At 29.1% G+C, this 23,168-nt stretch overlaps 5 protein-coding genes across 5 annotated transcripts in view; 4 read left to right on the forward strand and 1 right to left on the reverse strand.

The window, feature by feature from the left end:
- The window catches only part of LOC113386068 (cytochrome b5-related protein-like), a 6,794-nt gene extending 3,238 nt beyond the window's left edge, over positions 1-3,556 (forward strand). Inside the window, exons 6-10 of the mRNA XM_026623877.1 lie at positions 462-477; positions 1,128-1,318; positions 1,501-1,886; positions 2,652-2,837; positions 3,040-3,556. Of these exons, the coding sequence (XP_026479662.1) occupies positions 462-477; positions 1,128-1,318; positions 1,501-1,886; positions 2,652-2,837; positions 3,040-3,556 (1,296 nt within the window). The remainder of the gene's footprint in view (positions 1-461; positions 478-1,127; positions 1,319-1,500; positions 1,887-2,651; positions 2,838-3,039) is intronic.
- Positions 3,557-4,276: 720 nt separating this feature from the next.
- Positions 4,277-6,542, reverse strand: LOC113385402 (protein nessun dorma-like). Its single transcript, XM_026623249.1, has 7 exons — positions 6,400-6,542; positions 6,156-6,330; positions 5,927-6,054; positions 5,554-5,789; positions 4,810-5,476; positions 4,469-4,627; positions 4,277-4,401 (listed from the first exon to the last, which is right to left on the reverse strand). Exons 1-7 carry the CDS (start codon positions 6,498-6,500, stop codon positions 4,284-4,286), a joined length of 1,584 nt encoding a protein of 527 aa, XP_026479034.1. The 5' UTR covers positions 6,501-6,542; the 3' UTR covers positions 4,277-4,283.
- Positions 6,543-6,943: 401 nt separating this feature from the next.
- LOC113385302 (nedd8-activating enzyme E1 regulatory subunit-like) lies at positions 6,944-9,986 on the forward strand. Its single transcript, XM_026623144.1, has 11 exons — positions 6,944-7,080; positions 7,152-7,316; positions 7,433-7,615; positions 7,802-7,991; positions 8,177-8,312; positions 8,610-8,740; positions 8,819-8,952; positions 9,022-9,221; positions 9,288-9,391; positions 9,657-9,801; positions 9,874-9,986. The coding sequence occupies exons 1-11, from the start codon at positions 7,013-7,015 to the stop codon at positions 9,984-9,986; spliced, it is 1,569 nt and encodes a 522-aa protein (XP_026478929.1). The 5' UTR covers positions 6,944-7,012.
- Positions 9,987-13,513: 3,527 nt separating this feature from the next.
- LOC113385339 (NAD(P)H-hydrate epimerase-like) lies at positions 13,514-14,966 on the forward strand. Its single transcript, XM_026623179.1, has 4 exons — positions 13,514-13,653; positions 14,192-14,509; positions 14,595-14,725; positions 14,821-14,966. The coding sequence occupies exons 1-4, from the start codon at positions 13,514-13,516 to the stop codon at positions 14,907-14,909; spliced, it is 678 nt and encodes a 225-aa protein (XP_026478964.1). The 3' UTR covers positions 14,910-14,966.
- A 717-nt stretch (positions 14,967-15,683) lies between these two features.
- Positions 15,684-23,168, forward strand: part of LOC113386069 (cilia- and flagella-associated protein 298) — a 168,993-nt gene continuing 161,508 nt past the window's right edge. Inside the window, exons 1-5 of the mRNA XM_026623878.1 lie at positions 15,684-15,822; positions 15,915-16,053; positions 16,611-16,707; positions 16,942-17,064; positions 22,003-22,155. Of these exons, the coding sequence (XP_026479663.1) occupies positions 15,684-15,822; positions 15,915-16,053; positions 16,611-16,707; positions 16,942-17,064; positions 22,003-22,155 (651 nt within the window). The remainder of the gene's footprint in view (positions 15,823-15,914; positions 16,054-16,610; positions 16,708-16,941; positions 17,065-22,002; positions 22,156-23,168) is intronic.

Below are 23,168 nucleotides of genomic sequence, written 5' to 3' on the forward strand. Positions count from 1 at the left end.
TTACTGATTGCTAATGCAATATTATTTTCCATACACATTGTTGTTATTATCAATAACAACATTCCAGTCCAACTTTTTGTTTCAAGTTTCTCAACTGTAATAGAATTTTTAATCTTTTTATGATATTATATTAGTTGTCATATATTTATATGAAATAAAATTGGTGATAATAAATGAATACATTTATTTAAGGAATCAATACAATCACAATAGATTATACTTTACACTTTTTGATTTGCTATTATAAATTGTAAACTATAGTGGAAGTTAGTAAGGACTTATATACAAAATATTATAGTGAATAATACATGATGTGTTAGTTAATTAAATTTTTAGTAATTTTGATGTTCTTTTTATTAACTTAATTTTGAAAAATATTTAATTAATGTAAAAATAGAAGTAAAAATTACTGAAAATTGAATATACAAATCCTAAAACTTGGTATTGTGTTCTATGTCAAGGTTTATGGTCAAGGCAGTTTGTTAACTACTGAAGTAATTTTGCATTGATGATCTCTTGAGGTTATCGCTGTTTCGGTTATAAAAACCATACTTATCTAATATAAAGAATATCATAGATTATAAAATAGATCTAACAAAAAAATAGAATCATGCAGAAATATGACAGTTATGAATATGCTTGCAAATTAATATTTATCGAAATTAACAACCTCAGCAATATGAAATATTTCTGCTATGCCTAATATCATAACAAAAGTTCTATTATCGTGAATGTGAGACATTGTTGACGGTATGTAAACTACAAAATTAAAAAAAAATATAATTTATTCATAGATAATGCGTAATAATTAGTGTGCGAAAGAGCGTATATGATTTTACGGCTTTCAATTATGCATTTTCAAATATTCAGAGTGTTCGTTACATTTTATTATTTTAATATGAAATAGCAAAAATGCAATTCAAATCAGAAATAAATTGACCGGTATTTATATGTATTAAAATAATTATCTAAAATTTCTCTAAAATGTGTACTTTGTTCCGGGTGGTGCAGATAACCCCAAGTGAGATCAGTCTCAGTGTATATTTATAAAATTGAACGACTAAATAATAAAAGGTTGATAAATTTGTAAATTTCATATTATCATTAATTTATTTATATTTTTTCAGGTGAATGTAATACTCACACGCACTATCCATCATTAAGAGACGTTCTCCCAAGATCAACAGATCGATGGATATTGGGCCAAAGATTAGATGGAGGAGCAGAAGGCTTGTGGAGGATCCATAATAAATTATACGATCTAACAAAATTTGTTGAAAATCATCCAGGTGGTAAAGAATGGCTGGAAATGACACAGGTAAACTTTTGCATTATGTATAGCAAAATCATTCAGAAAAGTTGGTATGAAATATCATCAGCAAATTAAATACAATTGTCTATTGAATTTCAGATAAAAATCAACAAGCTTCAACGAATTATCTTAAGAAACAAGTTAGCATTTTAATTTCTCATTTAATAATTACGGTTGTCTTTTTTCAGAACACTGATATAACCGCAGCTTTCGAAGCACATCACATATCACTGGCTGCCGAAAAGCTCTTACCAAAATTTTATGTGCGAGATGCTCAAACACCAAGTCACTCATTATTAACATACCATGAAAACGGCTTCTATAGAACATTGAAACGTCGTGTTCGAGAAGAAATCAAAAATATACCAAAAATAGCCAAGAAAAAATCCAAACTTATATTAGATTGTTTCATTCTGGGTACATTTATTAGTTCAATGCTAGCAACAGCCTATTGCCCGTTCATATTTGTAGCCGCGTTATTTTTGACTTGGACAACAATAGCAGCACATAATTTCTTTCATCAAAGAAACAACTGGAGAATGTATGCTTTTAATTTATCTATGATGAATCACAGGTGAATATATTGTTTTCTGTAAAAACTAAACCTTTTACTTATTGTGACGAGTGGGGTTGAACTTCCTTTCTTGGTGACGTGCAATGACGGCCATTTATTAAATTTTAGCATTACACTCCCTTTACGAAAGGGTTACTCCAACTCCTTAACCCGACTTCTATGAACAGCCTGTAATTACCTGTGGAACTGACAACACGAATGAAACAGAATGTGCTTTTATCTTATCTAATTTAACTAATTATGATTACAGGTGTGAGGGCATGACTGTGCCTACGTACAGTCATGTCCCATCCCTAAACTCTATCGTACTAACAAATCTTTAATTATTATAAATGACAGAGCGACGGAGTTACGGAGGGAATAGCTACTAAACAAAACAATCTGACCTTTGCTGGAACAGGTTCTTCTCTCCTGGCACAACACACACCACTATACACTATAAGTGGGTCCAAGGGCTCGCGCCTGGACCCGACAGGCCTCCTCGGAGGATTTTACATTTCTTAACGACGATTTTTACCCCTCGAGTTTTGACCCCTTTGGCGACAATGTCTATTGTCGTTACAATATTTTTGACTCAAGTTAATGGTTTATCTTTCGACACAATCAGATCGCCTCAAAAAGTAAAATTCGCAGCGTTGGCGGGTTTTGTATAAAAATTTGTAAGATTCTCCTTAAGAAGGGCAAAGTTATCGTCATAAAATAAAAATAATAAATTGAAAAAATCTTTCCCCATCATAATTTAAATAATCTTTTCTAAACTTTAAGAGAATGGCGAATATCGCATGCCTTGTCACATCACTTGCATCCAAACACCCTGGTCGACATGGAGCTCAGCATAGCCGAACCGTTTTTGTCATGGCAATCAAAAGAAAAAAGTATTTTGAGGTATATTTCTTGGACTGTGTCACCTGTATTTTATGCCAGTCTCTATATCACGCAATATTTATCGAGGTATGTTTTATTATTTTAATTTCTAACATTAATATTTTGAAAAATTTGTAAATTCCACTGCTCACACTATATATCGCTGACTATAAATTTACCAACTGCCAGGCGGTTGAAATGCTGATAAAAGTACAGTTTATGCAAATTATTACTTATAAATTTTAAACCATTCGCGGTATAAAATTTTAAGCGACAATATAATTTTTAGAGTGCTGGATGCTATAGAAAGAAGCAGACTTCATACCCCGTTATGGCAAGAGGTGATTCCATTCTCTTTGCCTTTGGCAATGCTGCTCACATCAAGTTTGCCTGTGATCTCCACGTTAAAAATATGGCTCATGATTGTGGTAATAGCAAGTTTTTTCTTTGGTGTAACCGCTTTCAACGCAGCACACCATCATCCAGAAATTTATCATCACGGAGATACCCCTAGAGAAGATTTGGATTTCGGTAAATTTCAGATTGACACGGTTATGGAGAGACAGGAAGTCACAGGTTCATTATTTCTGGTTTTAACAACTTTTGGTGATCACGGTTTACACCATTTATTTCCAACGTTAGATCACGCCGAATTGCCATATTTGTATCCAGTTTTTCGGCAAGTTTGTAAAGAATTCGGTATGAATTTACGATTTACTAGTCAATGGGATTTGTTCAAAGGCCAATTCCGTCAATTGCTAAAAACAGTCCCAAATATGATAGCTCCAGATAAAGTGAGAAAATAATTGCGACAAAGGACATTTTAGAAACATCTGATAGTCACACGCTTTTTATGATGTTGCTTAAACTGATGTTCAAAATATTTTATGTAAATAATATAAGTATATATTAAGTCACCAATAACTGAGTCCTTTTTATGAGAAATGCATGCATAGCATTGCATAAAACCATGGTTTTATCGATTATTATATGTTGATATTTTTTTTAGCTTTTTTTATAAATAACGTTTTTTCTGAATTTCATATAAATAACTTTAAATTAGATTATTGGATTATAAGTATTGAACGGTTAATAAATTATTTTATTTATATTTATATTTTATTTATACTTATGTTTTATTTATAGTTATATGTGAATCCAAAAATCCGCAATATTTAAAAGTTTTACAAGATCTTTAAAAACAAAATTAATTTATTTTTCAAATTAAAACTGCGGAGTAGATAGAGATTACAATACGAAACAGTATTTTAACAAGAAAAGTAGAGTTTCTTTACATATAAGAAAATATAAAAGTAAATATTGGACAATTATCATTGAATAAAATTAAATTATTGATTTCTTTTTAAGAGTTTATAATTAACAAAATACTTTATACAAAAAAACATTTATTTTATCAAATTATTATATTAACGTACACTAATAATATTTATACTAAGTTTTATATATTGGACATATTAAATATATAGATACCATTATATAGTCTTATGCATAGTTATAACCATTTTTCTCCAATCATTCCATGTGATTATCATTCACCGTTCCATAAGCAGCTTGCCCAATTTTCTTTATAACAGAATTAGCTAATTTCACATTTTGGATTGTTGATGACATGAGTTTAAATCCATGTAAGCTGAAGCAGAAAATATATTAATTTCTTACACATTCAAATAATAGTAGAAATGAAGGAAAAATATTACTCTTTGAGGATGTCGCTATCACCATGACCTTCGGTGAGATCATCATCATTCACTAGAATACCATTTTCTTTACAATCTTTGATAGAAGAATTAATTAATGTTACACTGCAACCAGACAATACCCTCATACCCCAAAAGCAATCACGAATGACTGAATCCCTAAAACAAAATTGGAATTGATATGAAGAAAAAAAGCTATATTCACATTTTCAGCATTACACAGATTTCTTATGTAGGAAAGTCTGGCGCAATAATGTTCGGATTGCAAAAATGTATGAATTATCAATGTTAACAAAAAAAAAAAAATCTATAATATCATCTTTGATTTCTATTCTACTTACCTCAATATAACTTTTGAATCTTTATTGCAAAGAATTCCTGTACTAAAGTTATATATTTCACAATGGTCCGTTTCTAGCACAGAGTTGGGAGAAATTGAAATTCCATGTGTTGTAACAGACTTTCCATCACCTACTATAACACAATTTTTCAAGTGTAATGTTCCATAAGCTGCGATGAAAGCATACTGAAGATTGTTTGCATCAATTGTTAAGTTTTCAATAACTACATTCCGAAAAGTACTAATGAAATATGAGTTTTCAATTAATGTCTGAAGTTTAGTCTCGCTGGGAGAATATATTCCCTTAACTACACATTTCTCTCTGATTTTGATCATGGATGGAATGGCATAAGTTCCAGGAGATATAATGACGGTGTTATCATGGCCACAAGATTCTAAAACTGTTTCTAGATTGTGGCAATATTCAACTAAACTTGTATTAGGAATGAACTCTTGGGATTTTTTCACATATTTTAAATGATCTTCAACAGTACAAATTGGTGAAACAAAATATATATCTGCTACTTGGCTGTTGCCAAATGATGTATCAGCCGAACCTGAAATATCTAGTAGATCCCTCATTTTATTATTTTCACAAATTTCAATTTGCTCTTGTAACTGCTTCAGTTGAAAATGTATTCTTAAAAGGAGTTTAGCAGTTTTAGGATCTAAAATAATAAAAATATTCAACAATATAAATTCTGAACCCAATTTCAAGGTTATAATAATAAGAAAATTAATGTACCATTAGGCTCTTCTTCTTCATTATCGCTCATTTCAGCTTCAATATTGTTTTTCATATCTTGTAATGATTTTGCTTCTTTTATAAGGCCTTTGATATATGCACATTTTGGTCCAGGAATTTCTCCTGAATGTAGGGCAAAGTACAAATCTAATCTAGGTTTGAGATGTTCTTCTGGCCAATCAATACCGTCATCCATGCACATGTCCCACGGCATCCAAATGTTATTGTAAAAGAATCTTTAAGAAAATTTAGTAAAATCTATTACTAATCAGACTTTAAATTAACAATTTAATTCTGATTTATATACATAGATCAGCTCGAGGAAATTATACAACTATTACAATAAAATATGTTATGTTAAAAAGAATTATACCTAAATTTATCCAAACAATCTGCAGTGCGATACACGTCTAGAGTATCATATTCTTGAGATTTTGTGGGCCATAATTCTATTAGTTCTGCTTCCAAAGTTTCCGGTAAATGAATGTCATCATCTTGAACCTAATAATATATAACATGCATAAATAATATATAGCATGCTTTGTAATATTTGTTAATCACAAATATTACAAAGTGTAATCTGTATTAGTTCGATTGCTTACACCGATAACAGTCACTGTGGCTAGAAGCAATTTATAACAAATTTCTTTCACAATAACAAGAACTAAATTAGGATAATGTATCTTGAACTGTTCACAAAGATCCCTTGGAATTTTCCAAATAGCTTGCCAGCCAGACGATTCCATTTCGATCTCCAGAAAATCAGACCACTCAGATCTGAAAATTATTTTTGGTTTCAAAATAATTATAAAACCATTGATTCATCAATTTAATATTTTACTATACCTAACTCTAGATGCAGGTAAGGGTTCATCATTAAACCGTAAGATTTGTAAATATTCTTCTAAGCGTTCTTCACGAGTTTTTTCAAAGGAAAACAAGTCCATTATAAAAGCTATTACCAAAAATATAAAATAAACTAAATAAAACTCAAATGTTTAGATATGAACAAGATTAACTTTTTTAATTAGCAGATATTAATTTTAAAATGTGCTAGTGACAAGGACAATATTTTTGACACAAAGCTCATCGGTTGTTAAACAGTTAAAATTTAAAACTCAACTGAAGTTTCTGCTAATTGAAAATATTGATTTTTTGTAGAAGATAAATGGGCGCGAATTTTGAATATTTTTTTAATTTTTCCAAAATATTGCATTTATTGAAAAATCAATATGTAAATATCTAATAATATTATCAATAGTTAAATATTTGTAATACGAGAACATTTGTAATTAAACAATATTTGTGTATTGATCCCTATTTGAAATTAGTCAGGTGTAACGCTGTATGTCGGCGTCTCTCGTACTAAAACATAACATTTCAGGTTATTCGTGTTTGACAGTTCCTAATTTTCGTTGATACTTACCTTTACAATTATATTAAAAACTTTTTTAATGAAATGTCCTCACCTGCTCCGAAATCACCAGAAATGTCTGAAAAAAGCAAAAAATATGATCGTCAAATACGGTATTACATCAACGTATTAACTATTGCAACATTATTTAATTTATTAACATTTACAAATTTTGTGCAATTAGGCTGTGGGGCGAAAATGGTCAATCATTATTGGAACAAGCTCAGATATGTGTAATAAATGCCACTGCTCTGGGAAGTGAAATTCTGAAAGGCCTAATTCTACCCGGTGTTGGTGGATTTACTATTGTAGATGAGAAAACAGTCACTGAGGAAGACGTTGGATGCAAGTCAGAACATTGACAATATAAATGTGTTTATACAAATAAAAAATTACTATAGAATTTAATTATATGTGCACATGTATAATTTTTGTATGTTAATGATTATTTTCTGCTTGTTTTAGTTTTTTCCTGGAATTAAATTGTGTTGGGCAATCTAGAGCTCAGGCTTGTGCAAGGGGACTACTCGAACTAAATCCTGACGTAAGAGGAGATTATGTTGATGAAAGCCCTGAACAGTTGTTAGAAAAAAATCCAGACTTTTTCAAAAACTTCAAAGTTGTAGTAGCCACATCTTTATCAGAAAAGTATGAAAATATTTTTATTCTAAAGATATATCCAATTAAAAGAAATATTTAGAAATTATTTATGCACAGCTTACAACTTACAGCTAAAACAGTTTTTGACAGAATAATTTCAATATTAAATTATATCTTATCAGAGATTATACGGTGTTGACTTGGTAGAAAAACTGATATAGTTCACTTTTTCAGAACGACCATTCAATTATCAAATCATCTATGGGAGTTAAATGTACCATTAATAGTCTGTCGAAGTATTGGTTTTATGGGTTCATTGAGAATTCAAATCAAAGAGCTTACAGTTGTAGAATCACATCCAGACAACAAATCTTCTGATTTGCGTCTTGTAGAACCTTTCCCAGCATTAGAGAAGCATTTTCAGGTATTGTTATAAAAGCATAACTTTTATACATAATTTATTTTTCACTATATAAGAGTGAAATATAAGATAATAAGAGTAAGAATGCAGAGCTTTGTTTAAATAATAATGTTCAATTCAATTTATGATACATATAAAGGTACTGGTAATATTTGAACTTATATGTTTATATAAATTATATTTTACAGAGAACAGAATTATCCTCAAAAACTCCTTGGATAGAAATTCTGTACCATTACTTACAAATATGGCGCAAATCAAATGAAGGTCGAATTCCTAAAACATATAAGGAAAAAACAGAATTGAAGGACTTAATTAAAGCAGGTAAATTCTTTCAATTAATATTTAATTTATTAGCATAATAATATTTGTACAAACTCCTATTTTTTTGCTAGAACAGAAACATGTCATATTATATTCTAATTAATTATTATTATATTGTATTGAATTATATCTAAAAACTTTTATGATTCAATTACTTACATGTGATCATTACCCACAGTGTCAATGCTCATATTCAACCATTTTACATATTTTTTTTTTAAAGTAATGTTCGTACATAGCACTATATTTTATAGCATATGTTTTTATTTTTTAACACAATTGTTTTATGTATTTTAGGTATGACTGCAGATGAAGAAAATTACGAAGAGGCCATACGTGCAGTCAACTCGAATCTTGGAGGTGGAAAGGCAACAAGTGATATTAGAAAAATATTAGATGATGATAGCTGTTTAAATCTATCTCGAAATGTTAGTTTATATATGATAATAATAAAATGCAATGATGTAGATATTAAAATTTAGTAATTAAGATAATTTGTTTTTCAGTCAACTCCATTTTGGGTGATGGCTCATGCTGTTAGAAAGTTTGAATTAAAAGAAGGAAATGGATGGTTACCAGTTGAAGGCGTTATTCCAGATATGACTGCTGACACTAAATCATACATCGCATTGCAACAAGTGTATTACAATATATTTTTTATGCTGATATTTATTCCTTTACAATTTTATAAATATTTTTATTCTAACAGATATAAGAACCAATTCAATCATGACGTTGAAATTGTAATGAAATATGTGCAAGATTTGATTCAAGAATTAGATTTACCTTATGATTACGTTAGTGAGCAAGATATAAAAATATTCTGCAGAAATGCTAATTCATTACATTTGGTGCGTGGCACTAAAATATCAGATGAATATGACAAATCAACTATAGCAAATATTGTTGGTAAGCCAATTAAATACTTCAATCTAAACTCTGGTATGATATCTTTTATAATAACATATATTATAGCATCAGGACTCGAAAATCCAAGTAGTTTGATGGAACACTATGTGACACTGAGGGCTACTGAGAGATTTTTAATGGAATATGGTGTGCTTCCTGGAGAATGTCAGGTAAGTGTATAGAAATCTTGATTATTTAATAAAAAAAAATAATTATTCAGATTAGATTAGATAATAATCATGTTATGCTAATATTTTTGTATAATTTTTTTGTTTTCAAAAACTGTATGTAATATATAACTTCCAGAAATTATATATTAGAAAGCTATTTTTTCCGTATCTTAAGATATTTTTTTCTTGCATGAATGATCAAGAATAATGCAATTAATTCGATTATATTTTTTAATAAAATATTGTGACTGCTTAATCTGGTCAGATGGAACCTGATGCAGCCCGTCTAAAGTCTTGTGTTTCAAAACTGATATCTGATTGGGGTTGTTCAGCTATACCTCGAGAAGACTTGTCCCATGAACTGTGTCGATATGGAGGATCTGAAATACATAGTGTTTCTGCATTTATAGGTTTATATCGACTCTTTTAATTTATATATAATATAACTCATCAATTCTGAACTCACATAAAATTATTTTCAGGAGGATGTGTTACACAAGAAGTTATTAAAATTGTTACAAGGCAGTTTAAACCTTTACATAATACTTTTATATATGATGCTATAACTTCTTCAACTGAAACATTAATATTATAAATTTAATTTATTTATTTATTAATAAAAGCTTTCTTCTCTAAGAAGTTTTAGCATAGGTGTTTGGAATCCGCCTTAGTCCTTTCAGATTATTTTAGTTGTCAGATTATTTTGAGTTTTAAGGAAATAACCACTATTTTAAATTGTTGCAGAATTTAAACCCTGCCTAGACTAATCTACCATATAAATGAACTTATTCAATGCTGATGATTTTCCATCAAATCAGGAATTCCAGGAATCATCTTAATGGCTGAATTTAAAACTGCTTCAACTGTATAACTTTAAATTATTTCTCAAAAATAACTAGCATATTTTGCAAGATTGTATATTTTTAGTTTCCAATATTCTACAGTAGATAATCTAATATTTTTCTACATTAACTGGATATATGTATATCAAATCAATGTACATTTGTATACTTTTGGTTTCCTGTTTATTAGGAGGTAAGAGCACTATACAGTTTTTCAAGGAATTGATTAAAAGGCTTAAAGAATTCTTTGAACCTTCTAGAATATGGAGAAAACTGTTTCATGTTTGAAATAATACTCATAAATTTATAAATACATGAAAAGGATCTGTTGGGTTCATTAGACAACACTCAGCAATAGAACAAATACATAGAGTTGTTGATTCCATTTATAAAGCCTTTCACTTAAAGAAATATTGTTCAGCCCTTTTTTTGACATCAGTCAGGCGTTTGATAAAGTTTGGCATAACGGCTTGTTGTACAAATTAAAGAAGAATTTACCATACAACTATTATCTCCTCCTAAAATCATATCTGTGTGATAGAAGGTTCTTCATCATTTTTGATGATGCTTCATCTAATGTAAATATTTCTTCCGGAGTTCCCCAAGGTAGTGTTCTTGGTCCGCTGCTTTACATTATATATACTGCTGATATACCTACAAATGCAGAAACCATGATTGCTACCTTTGCAGATGATACGGAAATTCTAGCTCAACATGAAAACCATTTGCTTGCCTCGGCAATTCAACAAAAACATGTAGATGAAGTAGAAAAGTGGATGAAACTATGGAGAATAAAAGTTAATAACTCTAAATCAGTTCACGTTATTTTTACCTTACGTCAAGGTTCATGCCCCCCTGTTAGATTGAATGGTGTTTGGTGCCTGTATCCAATGTTGTTAAATATCTGCGAATACATTTAGATAGAAGATTAACTTGGCATGAACATATTCTAAAGAAGTGTCAGCAGCTTGAATTAACACGTAGGCAACTTAATTGGTTAAACTCCTAATATACAAGACAATTATTAAACCAATATGGTCCTACGGCGTACAATTATGGGGTGCGGCCAGTAAATCGAACATAACTATTCCACAAAGGTTCCAAAATAACATTTTGAAATAAATCGTGAACGCTTCAAAATACGTTCCCAATTGATTGATACATCAAGATCTCAGGATTCGAACTATAGAAGAAGAAATTAGTCTTTACTGCACCAGATACAAAGCTCGTCTAAGTCGTCATCTAAACGTATTAGCGTTAGATCTGCTCAAGGCTTTACCACCAAAGCGTCTCAAAAAAAGAATCTGCAATGATTTACTACAAAATATAACATAACATCTAAGAAGGCGCTATCGCAGGATAGCGAGCCTTCACACGTAGTCAAATAATATATAACTGTAACAAATGTAGCTGAATGTACTTTGTATAGCTTGCTATGAAAAATAAAATAAAAAAAAAAAAATATTATTATATTGTCTAGGATACAGCCTGATGTCCTTGTTTTGATTTGTATATTTTTAAATGCACAGCAGAGAGATAGACCTAGACAATATAGAAATATGTATAAAATATGTAGATGGGCAAACATAATTTAGCATAAACGTATTTAATTACTTTTGAGTGCAGTGCTTCATTTTAACGGTTTATTCATAATACTATAGCCCTTTGAAGTTACAATAAGTTATAAAACTAGAACTAGCTGTAAGTGGAATTCTGTCTTAACGCAATTAAGGCATCGTGCCTTAAGGCAAATTGCTGAAACTTCCCGTACCAAAAATTATTATTTTTTTAAAAACAATTAACATTTTTGAAAAAATTTTACTTCGAAAAAATTAGATTTTTGAGAAACTATAAATTTGACAAAAAAATTACTTTTTAAAAAAAAATTTTTTTTTTTGAAAAGAAAAATGTTTTCTTCATTTTGACATATTTTGGCAATTCTGAAGGTTTTTTCAAAGCAATCGTACTGCTTTCACTGCATAAAGACGAAATATCAAAGCGCGTAAGCGCCTCATCGCCGTCTATCGCGTAAACATTGGTACGGAATCCATGGGAATGTAAATAAAATTTATACTTATTGCTAAAATCTCTATAAAATATCTGATAATTTGATGTGCATATGTCTAATGATATGATCATTTTTGACTATGCCAAATGGCTCATTTTTTTACTTTTTTCTCCATATGTCCAAAGTCGTTGGACCTGCCTTTCCAAAATTTTGAACAGTACAATACCCTTTCGTAAAGGGAGTGTAACAAATTTTGAACAGTACTTATTGTTAAAATCTTTATAAAATATCTGATAATTTGATGTGCATATGTCTAATGATCATTTTTGACCGCCAAATGGCATTTTTTTTCACTTTTTTCGTTAGATCTCCGAAACCGCTAAACCTGTCCTCATGAAAATTTGATGAATTTTTCATCTTGTCAATACAATATTTAAAATGTTTTTTGAATTATTCAAATCGGACCCTCCGTTCTCCTAAAAACTGAGTTACCGTTTTCGGCACTTTTTGCCCCGTATCTTCGGAACGGCTAGACCTACCTTTGCCAAAAACTAATCAGCACGTCTCCTTATGAATACGAATCGAATGTTTTTTAAATTATTTAAATCGGTTGATTCGTGTTCCCGAAATCGTCGACGAAAATTTGTATCCGCACATACATACACACACATACACACTCACACACACACACACACACATACATACATCCATTTTTTCTAAGGTATGCCAAAATGTTCAGAAACCTTTGAAACGTAAAGATATATAAAAATTTTCATTTTCGATTTTTTTGCGATTACCATAACTTGCCCTACGGGAAGTTAAAAAAGGTGTATCAGGGCAGAAAAGGTTAGAAAAATTCGTATCGGTCTCGGAGAAATATTTCTAAGAGACGACCCCTAAATAGATACGAGATATTAAGAGTTAGTAATGAAGATTTTGATAGTAATAAGCGATTAAATTCATTATTTGCATCGTCGAATTGGAACAGAGCTGCAAAATGCAACTTGTATCAACTGATACCTGACGTATTAGTAATTGACCCGTAATTGACAGTCATGTTAGGTTATAATCCCAGACAATAATATAAAACAGCAAAATTTAAACTAAAATATGCTAATTATTTGATTTTATAGCATAACAAAGTAATATGCTTGTGAGCATTTCTACTCAATTCGAATATACAAGTTAGTACTATATTCTATGTACTTAATTTTTTGAATACAATTTCAGTTATCTCAAGTTAGAAAAATACAAACAAGCTGTTTGACCAAAATGAAATACCTTTCGCAAGATGAAGCTACAAAAATTGATGTTGAATTATTCAATGAGTATAAATTTAGCGTTGGCCAGTTAATGGAACTTGCTGGTTTGAGTTGTTCTTCTGCTATATCTAATTGCTATCCTCCTGATAGGTTAGTTCATCACAATGTAAGATTAATTAGTTCGTTTATTTACTCTACGATGATGATGATAATTAGCTTTACATATAACTGTTTTATTACAGTTTTATCGATGGATGTCATTGCAATAAATAACTATTCAGTTATTTGAACCGATCATATTTATAATGTAAATAATGTAGTTATAATCGGACGAAATAAGTACCAATGAGATATTTTTGATATCCAAACAATTTTAAGTGTAATTACACAATAATTCTGCTTATCATCAGGCTTATCCAATACACATTGACTTTGAGCTTGCATATAAGGCAGGATTCTCATTTACTTTGCATAATAATTGTTAAAATTATATTTACAATATAAAAATGAAAAAAATTCTGCCTAAATTAATAAATTGAATAAATTTATATGAAAATAGACATGCGCATGACATTATTTAATTGGTTTCAAGAAGAATCCAAAACCACAATAAAAATTATTATCGAAAGTCCATTTTCAGCCATCCTTTTTTCTTTATTTTTTTTTGCCTATTTTTCAGTTTAGAAAGTAAAAATGTGTTGGTTTGTTGTGGACCAGGTAACAATGGTGGTGACGGATTAGTAGCCGCAAGACATTTAGCCTTAACTGGCTATTGTCCATTCTTATACTATCCGAAACAAACTCCTAAAGAACTATACCAGAATCTTTTGCATCAGTGTACTAGAAATAATATTCCGCAAATAGAATCAAGCCATAAAATCACAGAGACACATAAATTAGGCTTAATAGTTGATGCATTATTTGGATTTAGCTTCAAGCCTCCTGTTAGAGATGAATTCAAAGATATAATCAATCAAATGATAGAAACAAAAATTCCAATTGTGAGGTAGTTTTGAAATAAGCAATATAAATATTTTAATTTCAAATTCAATGCTTATAATCATGTGAAATGAATAATTTTATCATTTTAGCATTGATATTCCAAGTGGGTGGGATGTTGAAACAGGCTGTCCAGAAAGTGGAGGAATAAATCCAAAGATGCTTATATCATTAACAGCACCAAAAAAATGTGCACACAAGTTTAATGGCCACCATTATTTAGGTATAATATATCTATCCATGATACTTAAGATTAAATTTTTACTGTATAATTATAATAATTTAAATACTATACTTTCTGTATTAAAATGTTTTTAGGTGGTTTATTTGTTCCAAAGAGTTTGCAAGATAAATATGATTTAAATCTGCCACAGTATCCTGGAACATCAACTTATATAAAACTATAGTCAATATACTGTACAGATACAATATTTTTATGATGTCTTTGTGGAATGAAAGATAAATGAAAAAGATGAATTAAATATTTATGTAATGGTAAATAAAATATTATAAATTAAAATGTTTTCATTATATGAAAAAATATTTTATCATATTTAGTATTAATCTCAGGCAAAAGGCAGGATTACATATAAATTTCAATAAAATGATTAAATACGATCAATAATATACCCTAAATAGGTGAATGTAAATTGAAATGAAGCATCAACTATGATTAATTTTAGTTATATTTAATAATAAATTTTCAATAGAAGATCATAAATATATAGCAAAATAAAATTAGAATAGTTTGCGTTTTAAATTTTTGAAATTCGTTCAGCTCTCTGAGCAAAAGGTTGTACTTTTCCTAAATTTGGTGTCAAACATCGAGATAATATAAAATTGGCAAGCCACTTATTTTTTAGCAAAAATATAAATTTATCCTTCGAGTACGACTACGTTTTTTACGAAATTATTAATTTCTCCTTCATAATTTCTTTTAAAATAGTATAACAAAATTTAAAATTAATTGTTCCTCTACTTTATATTGATGTTTGAATAAGTTTTAGTTAGTAGTAAATACTTATTGATCTAAATTTATCAATTGAGAACTTTCATTTATTTTCGTTTCCAAGGAAACGGTCTTTTTGTTTACTTCAAGTTCGGAAAATAATTGAACATACAAACATCTTGAGTAAAAATTTCCAGAAATATTTTGCATATTTTTATTCTAAATATACATAATGGTGTTACTTCGAGTAAAACGTGGCGATGAAAATCAATTTTTATATGAAACACCTATTAATACGCCGGTTGATACGGCTTTAGCTGAAATAGTGTCAATATTTAACGGTCGACTGAAAATTAGTCGTATTTGTGCAGGCAAGTTATAGAAAGAAATAAAATAATTATAATATAATGAAATTTAAATTTTATGACATATTATTTTGATAGACAAATAATTGATATTTTAGAGATGGAAGAATTAGCCAAGCATGGTGTTATGTTTCCGCCAGAAATTTTAGGTTTGAATGAGGATCAGGTGCGAGACTTCAAACTGGTTGACCCATGGGCGGACAAATGCATTCCTAGTGGTGGATATATCGAAAATAAGTAATATAAATAATATATATATCGAAAATAAGCATATAAAAAATATATCGAACACGTTTTTCGACACGTTTTAATTTTCATGTGTTCAGAGTAACAAATCTGCTAATTAATATCTGAAAAAGTTACCTTCACAAAACGGAATAATATACGACTCTTACATTTGAATCCTTCGCAGATTTTTTGATTTTGTTTGATAAGTAACACATAAATAATTACATAAAAGTGAATATTATATACATATGTCTCATATGTACGTATAATATTGCTTTTAAGCATTTTTTCTTTAAGCTACTATATAGTAATTTTTAAGCATTAACGCTCACAAATTTTATGATGGCGATTTATAAATTTTCATTACTTATGCTTTTATTTATACACATTTAAAGAATGAATAAGAAAGGATAGTAATTATTAAATCGCAAATAATTTGAAAATAGCATATAAAGCCAATAAAATAACGAGAAGTTAAGTTTTTTATATAAATCTAAAAGCCAATGAATGTTTATATTTAATTAATGTAAAGCAATTATTTATGATTATTGTTTTTATTTATTCAGAGATCCCATGGGGCGCAGAAATGGTCGTCAGCCTCACAAGCACTTACAAGACATGATCAGCAAGACCATCGAAGACGTTAAAGCAATGACCAGCCGAGTGAGTTATTTTTAATAAAATATTTTTTTTGTCTTTATATATATATATATATATATATATATATATATATTAATTTCTATGCATTCTTATATTTAAATCACATTAAAAAATCACAATTCCATAATTTTTAATTGGAATATTGAACATCATGCACAAACAAAATTTCTAATTCTAAATAAAATACTTTTTTGATCGATGGTATATATGTGTGTTAATGTAGAATTTCTTTTTTAGAAATTAGTCGATCAAAATGAACAAGTTACAATCAAAACAATACATGAAGCTATTAAATTACTGAAAGGTGCTATAACCATTGTGTATCCTATGAATTTGCCGCCACATGATCCTATAAGATTGGTAAGAAATTTAATTTCAAATTATAAATGGCATTTTGCCTTAAGGGGGTTGTTCTTTTTTCGTTACAAAAAATGCAAGGTATTTGTTTTTGTTTTTCCTCGAAATGTATTTATCATAGAGACATGCGGTTTTTTTTAAACAAAAATTACAAAATCATAGAATATTACGTGATTTTCTTCTTTTCTTTTTGCGCCGTCATTTTTTAACCAGGGGGCGCCAAAGTCGGTCTTGCAAAAACGATCTCTTTTGCGGTGCCACAGATAAATCCGTTGCGCATCGCCCGAAACAAAAAAAAATAAATTACGTTGAAGAAGAAGTTTGTTTCCAGTCCCCCTACCAAAATAAAAGAAAAAAAGCAAGAAGGAAAAAAATGGCAGCTATTTAAAAAAAAAGTGTCAAAAAAGGCCTTTTTTGGGGGCGAGAAGCTTCGCAAATTTTTTTTGCGTAATGTTATCAAGTTGTTTGAGGTAGGGGGACTCGGTATTGCAGTGGTGAACAAATTAAAAAAAAATGCAAGTCGATCCGACTTGTAGTTTTTGTTTAATTTGTGGCACCGCATTGAAAAAAGTCAATTTGAGAAAAACGTATTTAAAGTTCTTAATATAATGTACTGAATACACCATTTAATTTAATGTACTAAATACACCATGGTGTTCAAAGATGCTGACACATTAAAAAGGTCATGTGCATGAGGTTTTATAATGAAAAAGAGGAATCTGGCATACAATAGCTCGAGGAGCGATAAAAAAACGCTTTCAGAGGATCATACATATAGAGATATATATATCTATAACTTCGTCAAAAAAATAGATATTGAGATGATTTTTTTTTGAAATGATTCTAAGGGTTTTATCTTTCATAATATCAAAAAATCTCAAAACCGAAACAAAGAAAAATAAAAAAAGAACAACCCCCTTAAGTTAAAATTTTGAACTAAAGTTTTTTCTTTTTGTTAAAACTAATCAAAGGTATTTCCAATTGACATCTTTCAAATAAACTTATAATATCTGTAATTGTGTTAATTATAGTGAGGCCCATTACTTCAGACTTTAATGATTTGTTCTAATTTAACCAATTTTCTTAGGCCTCTAATTTTTTAGGATGTTTATTGTTGTATAGATGAAATATATAGCCATTGAAGATGCAATTTATATCTTTTTACATCTAATCCCAAAAGATATCTCAGGAAAATACATACAACCAAATTATTTTATCTGATTATACATGGTAATGAAAACTTAAAACAATTGTCTTGTGTAGATGACACTCACTGGAATAAAAGTTCATCCACTTTAAAAACATTAATTATTTAAAGATCGATATATCGATTTTATTGATATATCAATAAAGAATGCAATTTAAATAAAAAAAACTAAGTTATAATCGAAAAAATTAAATTAGTTCTGCTTTTTATCTCTTCTTTAATGGGTCAAAGTGCAAAACTAAATTCAAAAAATAGTATAGTATATATTATATGAATTAAATAAATTTATTATTTATAAAATAATAAAAAAAACAATACTTGAGTATGACAAAGCAAATGTTGAAAAAATATACATGTACAAAATAATGTACATAGCATAAACAATCAATTATAAAAATTAGATTAAAATAAGATAGAGAATATTTGCTACGCAAATGATTCAACAAAATAAAAAACATACATAAAATTAACAAAGAATTGTTTTACTGATTTCAAGTTTTCAAGAAAATAATCTTTTGTTCGTCGTACGTGCTTTTAAATATTTTATTTTTTATTTTTATTGTTTATTGTAAAGGCCAAATACCACTTACATCTAGCTTATTAATGTTAAATAAAATCGTTGCACAAAATATGAAAATTCTATTTATATCGTCAGCCTTATTTTTAAGTGAAATATTTTGCATTCAATCTGTTATAAATTTCTCCTTTTGTATGACGTCATCACGAGATTTGTGACCATATATGGTAATACCTAGATAAGGACAATAGATGTTCAAAAATTATGCAAATTTAGTAATCGGGTAGCACTTGTTGTTGTCGGTCGGTCGTGTTAATTCTTCCGAGTGCCATTTTGTCCGAGTTGATGACGCCGCGTGTGTTTGTGTGATTTTATCGGAAATATTTGCGAATAAAAGAGTAAGTATTAGATTTAACTTATTATTTGTTGCTATATAATTACTGCTATAGTAATACGTAAGTTTCTATTTAAGAAACGACTCGAATTTAACGTACAAACTGGACTAATTCGCAATGCATTCTGTGAAAACAGGCTATCTGATAGCCACTATCGTGTTGTGTGGGGTCATGAATAGAAGTCTAGAATAAATTCGAACGACGTCATAAACTATAAATTGTTTTTATTGAATTGAAAAGCTTATATAATGATAGGACAAAAATAAAAACCAAAATTTTTCAAACTAAGTGTAAGTGGCATTTTGCGTTAAGGATAGTTGCATGAACTTCCTGATATGTATAAATAATCGACATGATCAATAACTTGAACATAGTAAACCATTATATAACTCGTATATAATATAACAGTGTTCGTAAATATAATATAGTACGTCAATGAGCAATAGTATTTGTGTACATAATAATACGAGAGTATATAACAGTGTTTGTAAATATAATATAGTACGAGAATGAGTAATAGTATTTGTGTACATAATAGTACGAGAGCATATAACCATGTTTGTAAATATAATATAGTACGTAAATGAGTAATAGTATTTGTGTACATAATAGTACGTGAGTATATAACAGTGTTTGTAAATATAATATAGTACGTCAATGAGTAATAGTATTTGTGTACATAATAGTACAAGAGTATATAACAGTGTTTGTAAATATATTATATTTAAAAACGCTGTTATATACTATACTATATAGTACGAGAATGAGTAATAGTATTTGTGTACATAATAGTAATAGAGTATATAACAGTGTTTGTAAATATAATATAGTACGAGAATGAGTAATAGTATTTGTGTATATAATAGTACGAGAGTATATAACAGTATTTGTAAATATAATATAGTACGTCAATGAGTAATAGTATTTGTGTACATAATAGTACGAGAGTATATAACAGTGTTTGTAAATATAATATAGTACGAGAATGAGTAATAGTATTTGTGTACATAATAGTACGAAAGTATATAACAGAGTTTGTAAATATAATAGTACGTGAATGAGTAATAGTATTTGTATACATAATAGTATGAGAGTATATAACAGTGTTTGTAAATATAATATAGTACCTCAATGAGTAATAGTATTTGTGTACATAATAGTACGAGAGTATATAACAGTGTTTGTAAATATAATAGTACGTGAATGAGTAATAGTATTTGTGTACATTATAGTACGAGAGTATATAACAGTGTTTGTAAATATAATAGTACGTGAATGAGTAATAGTATTTGTGTACATAATAGTATGAGAGTATATAACAATATTTGTAAATATAATATAGTACATCAATGAGTAATAGTATTTGTGTACATAATAGTACGAGAGTATGTAACAGTGTTTGTAAATCTAATAGTACGAGAATGAGTAATAGTATTTGTGTACATAATAGTACGAGAGTATATAACAGTGTTTGTAAATATAATATAGTACGTCAATGAGTAATAGTATTGGTGTACATAATAGTACGAGAGTATTAACAGTGTTCGTAAATATAATATAGTACGTCAATGAGTAATAGTATTTGTGTACATAATAGTACGAGAGTATATAACAGTGTTTGTAAATATAGTATAGTACGTCAATGAGTAATACGTGTCTAAACAAATACAGAGTATGTTCCGATTAACCCAAACTTTAATTGATTTTTATAATTAAACCATTTATTATAGTCTAATATTTAGACTATTTTAGAATGTTTTGCCAGAACAATGTTTTCCATCTCGATACTAGATTTTTAAAAATGGTTATTTTTTTTATCAATTAACTACAAAGAAACGGTCCGATCGATTTTTACCAAAAACTAATCAGCACCATTCTCAAATGATATCTTTCGAATAGTTTTTGAATGTATAAACCAAAACCGGTTCTCAAGTTTAAGCTCATTCTATTTTTTTATGAAATATAAATACTACATTATTTTCAACTAATATTATATTTATTTTTTACTAATATTTTAATATAGTACTATAATTATAATTTAATTAACTTCCCGTAGAGTAGTTATAGTAATGGGCCGAAAATGAAATTATTTGCATTGGACGTTATAAAGGTTTCTGAACACTTTGGCATACCTCAGAAAAAATGGATGCATGTGTGTGTTTTTTGTATGTCCGCATTTTTTCGTCCACGTTTTCGGGTGCACGGATCAACCGATTTGAATGGTTCAAAAAACACTCGATTCCTATTGATAGGGAGATGTGCTGATTAGTTTTTGACAAAGACAGATCCGGCCGTTACGGATATACGGAGCAAAAAGTGCAGAAAATACAAATCGAGTTTTTGAGAGAACGGAGTATCCGATTTGAATGGTCTAAAAAACATTCAATTTGTAATGATCAGGTCCAGCCATTTCAAGAATACAGCGCTAAATATGCAAAAAATGGCAATTTTTGAGAGAACTAAGCGTCCGATTTGAATGATTCAAAGAACTTTCTGCTTGTTTTAACAAAATAATTGCTTTTGGAGAAAAAACATTGTTTCTAATTTTTTTGTTTTAATATTTTTTAAGATTTTTTTTTGTATATAATTCAGATTTTAATTTTAATTCTTTTCTAATATACTTTAAACAAATAATTTCCACTTTGCAATTCATTGCAATATTTATAAAAAAATATTAGAAAACATTGAATATACCTCGATCATTTCGTTACGGTACGGGAAGTTCCTGCAAATTGCCTTAAGGCACGATGCCATACACCACTAGTTTTTACTATAATTTTCTATATTTATGTTATTAATTATATTATTATCGAATTTTTCAGGAATTTGAAAATATTGAGGACTTGACTGGCACCCAGGCTTCTCTGGATGTTTTGGATCCTGCTACTGCTCAATTATGGTTTTCTGGCAAAGAAATGGTTCGCGGTTTCGGAAAACTAATTTCAGAATATGCGGGTCGCAATGATAAGTGCAAGGTAAATTATTATTAGTAATAATTGACGAATAAAAAAACAGCAAAGCACGGCAAATGTTTTGCAACTCTTATGTTATTGATAACCAAGTCTGTTTGTATGAATATAATATTTTTATTTAATACTAGCTGACCCGGCAAACGTTGTTTTGCTAAATAAGGTATATTCTAGACAATTTCTAGAGAATCAAAAATATTAATACTTTAAGTGTATAAGGATGTGTTGTTTGAATGCTATATACAATGAAGTAATATAAAAATAATAAACCCCATTGGTTTATCTATATTTTGTCAATACAATCAAACTGGAAGATTTATACACTTTCTATAGGAAACAGTATAAACCATCCAAGTCTTTTTTGGTCTTTCGACTAATTGATTACGTTTCAAGTTTTTCATATTGTTTTTGGATTCTGGATTTTGTGTATAATTGTAAATAATACTACTGAGTTTATACAAAATTTTCAAATTTTTGCGAGGAGAGATAGAAAATAAAGATTTAAAATTCAAAAAAGTATTTCTTTTTTTACCTGCTTTTTGAAAAGTTTCAAGTAACATTCGGTGAAAAAAAGTAAATTTAATATAAAGTATATATGTAGAGCAGGGCGAGGCATAAAGTCCGGATAATCCTATTATCCGATGTTCCGATGTTCCGATGTTCCGATATTTCATTTGCCTTAAAAATACACCACTAGTTTAAGCATTTTTTTAAGCCAGTTAGGTATTTTTTTTTATTCATTTTTTTTTATATATATTTTTTTTATTGATTGAACAGCAATCAGAACTCCGGATATCCGAAGTCCGGATAATCCGAAGTCCAGATAATCCGAAGTCCGGATAATCCGAAGTCCGGATAATCCGAAGTCCGGATAATCCGAAGTCCGGATAATCCGAAGTCCGGATAATCCGAAGTCCGGATAATCCGAAGTCCGGATAATCCGAAGTCCGGATAATCCGAAGTCCGGATAATCCGAAGTCCGGATAATCCGAAGTCCGGATAATCCGAAGTCCGGATAA

This window comes from Ctenocephalides felis, unplaced genomic scaffold, assembly GCF_003426905.1.
Source record: "Ctenocephalides felis isolate EL2017-DRISC unplaced genomic scaffold, ASM342690v1 CF-g0.4_SCAFFOLD_03571, whole genome shotgun sequence".
NCBI lineage: Eukaryota > Metazoa > Arthropoda > Insecta > Siphonaptera > Pulicidae > Ctenocephalides > Ctenocephalides felis.

Coding starts and splice junctions, on each gene's coding strand:
- LOC113385402 (XM_026623249.1), bottom strand. CDS start 6,500: ATGGACTTGTTTTCCTTTGAAAAAACTCGTGAAGAACGCTTAGAAGAA. Junction 6,055..6,155: donor CCACAGTGACTGTTATCGGT/GTAAGCAATCGA, acceptor ATATATTATTAG/GTTCAAGATGATGACATTCA. Junction 4,402..4,468: donor GATAGCGACATCCTCAAAGA/GTAATATTTTTC, acceptor TTTCTGCTTCAG/CTTACATGGATTTAAACTCA.
- LOC113385339 (XM_026623179.1), top strand. CDS start 13,514: ATGAAATACCTTTCGCAAGATGAAGCTACAAAAATTGATGTTGAATTA. Junction 13,654..14,191: donor AATTGCTATCCTCCTGATAG/GTTAGTTCATCA, acceptor CAGTTTAGAAAG/TAAAAATGTGTTGGTTTGTT. Junction 14,510..14,594: donor ACAAAAATTCCAATTGTGAG/GTAGTTTTGAAA, acceptor TTATCATTTTAG/CATTGATATTCCAAGTGGGT.
- LOC113385302 (XM_026623144.1), top strand. CDS start 7,013: ATGTCCTCACCTGCTCCGAAATCACCAGAAATGTCTGAAAAAAGCAAA. Junction 7,317..7,432: donor GAGGAAGACGTTGGATGCAA/GTCAGAACATTG, acceptor TGCTTGTTTTAG/TTTTTTCCTGGAATTAAATT. Junction 7,616..7,801: donor GCCACATCTTTATCAGAAAA/GTATGAAAATAT, acceptor TCACTTTTTCAG/AACGACCATTCAATTATCAA.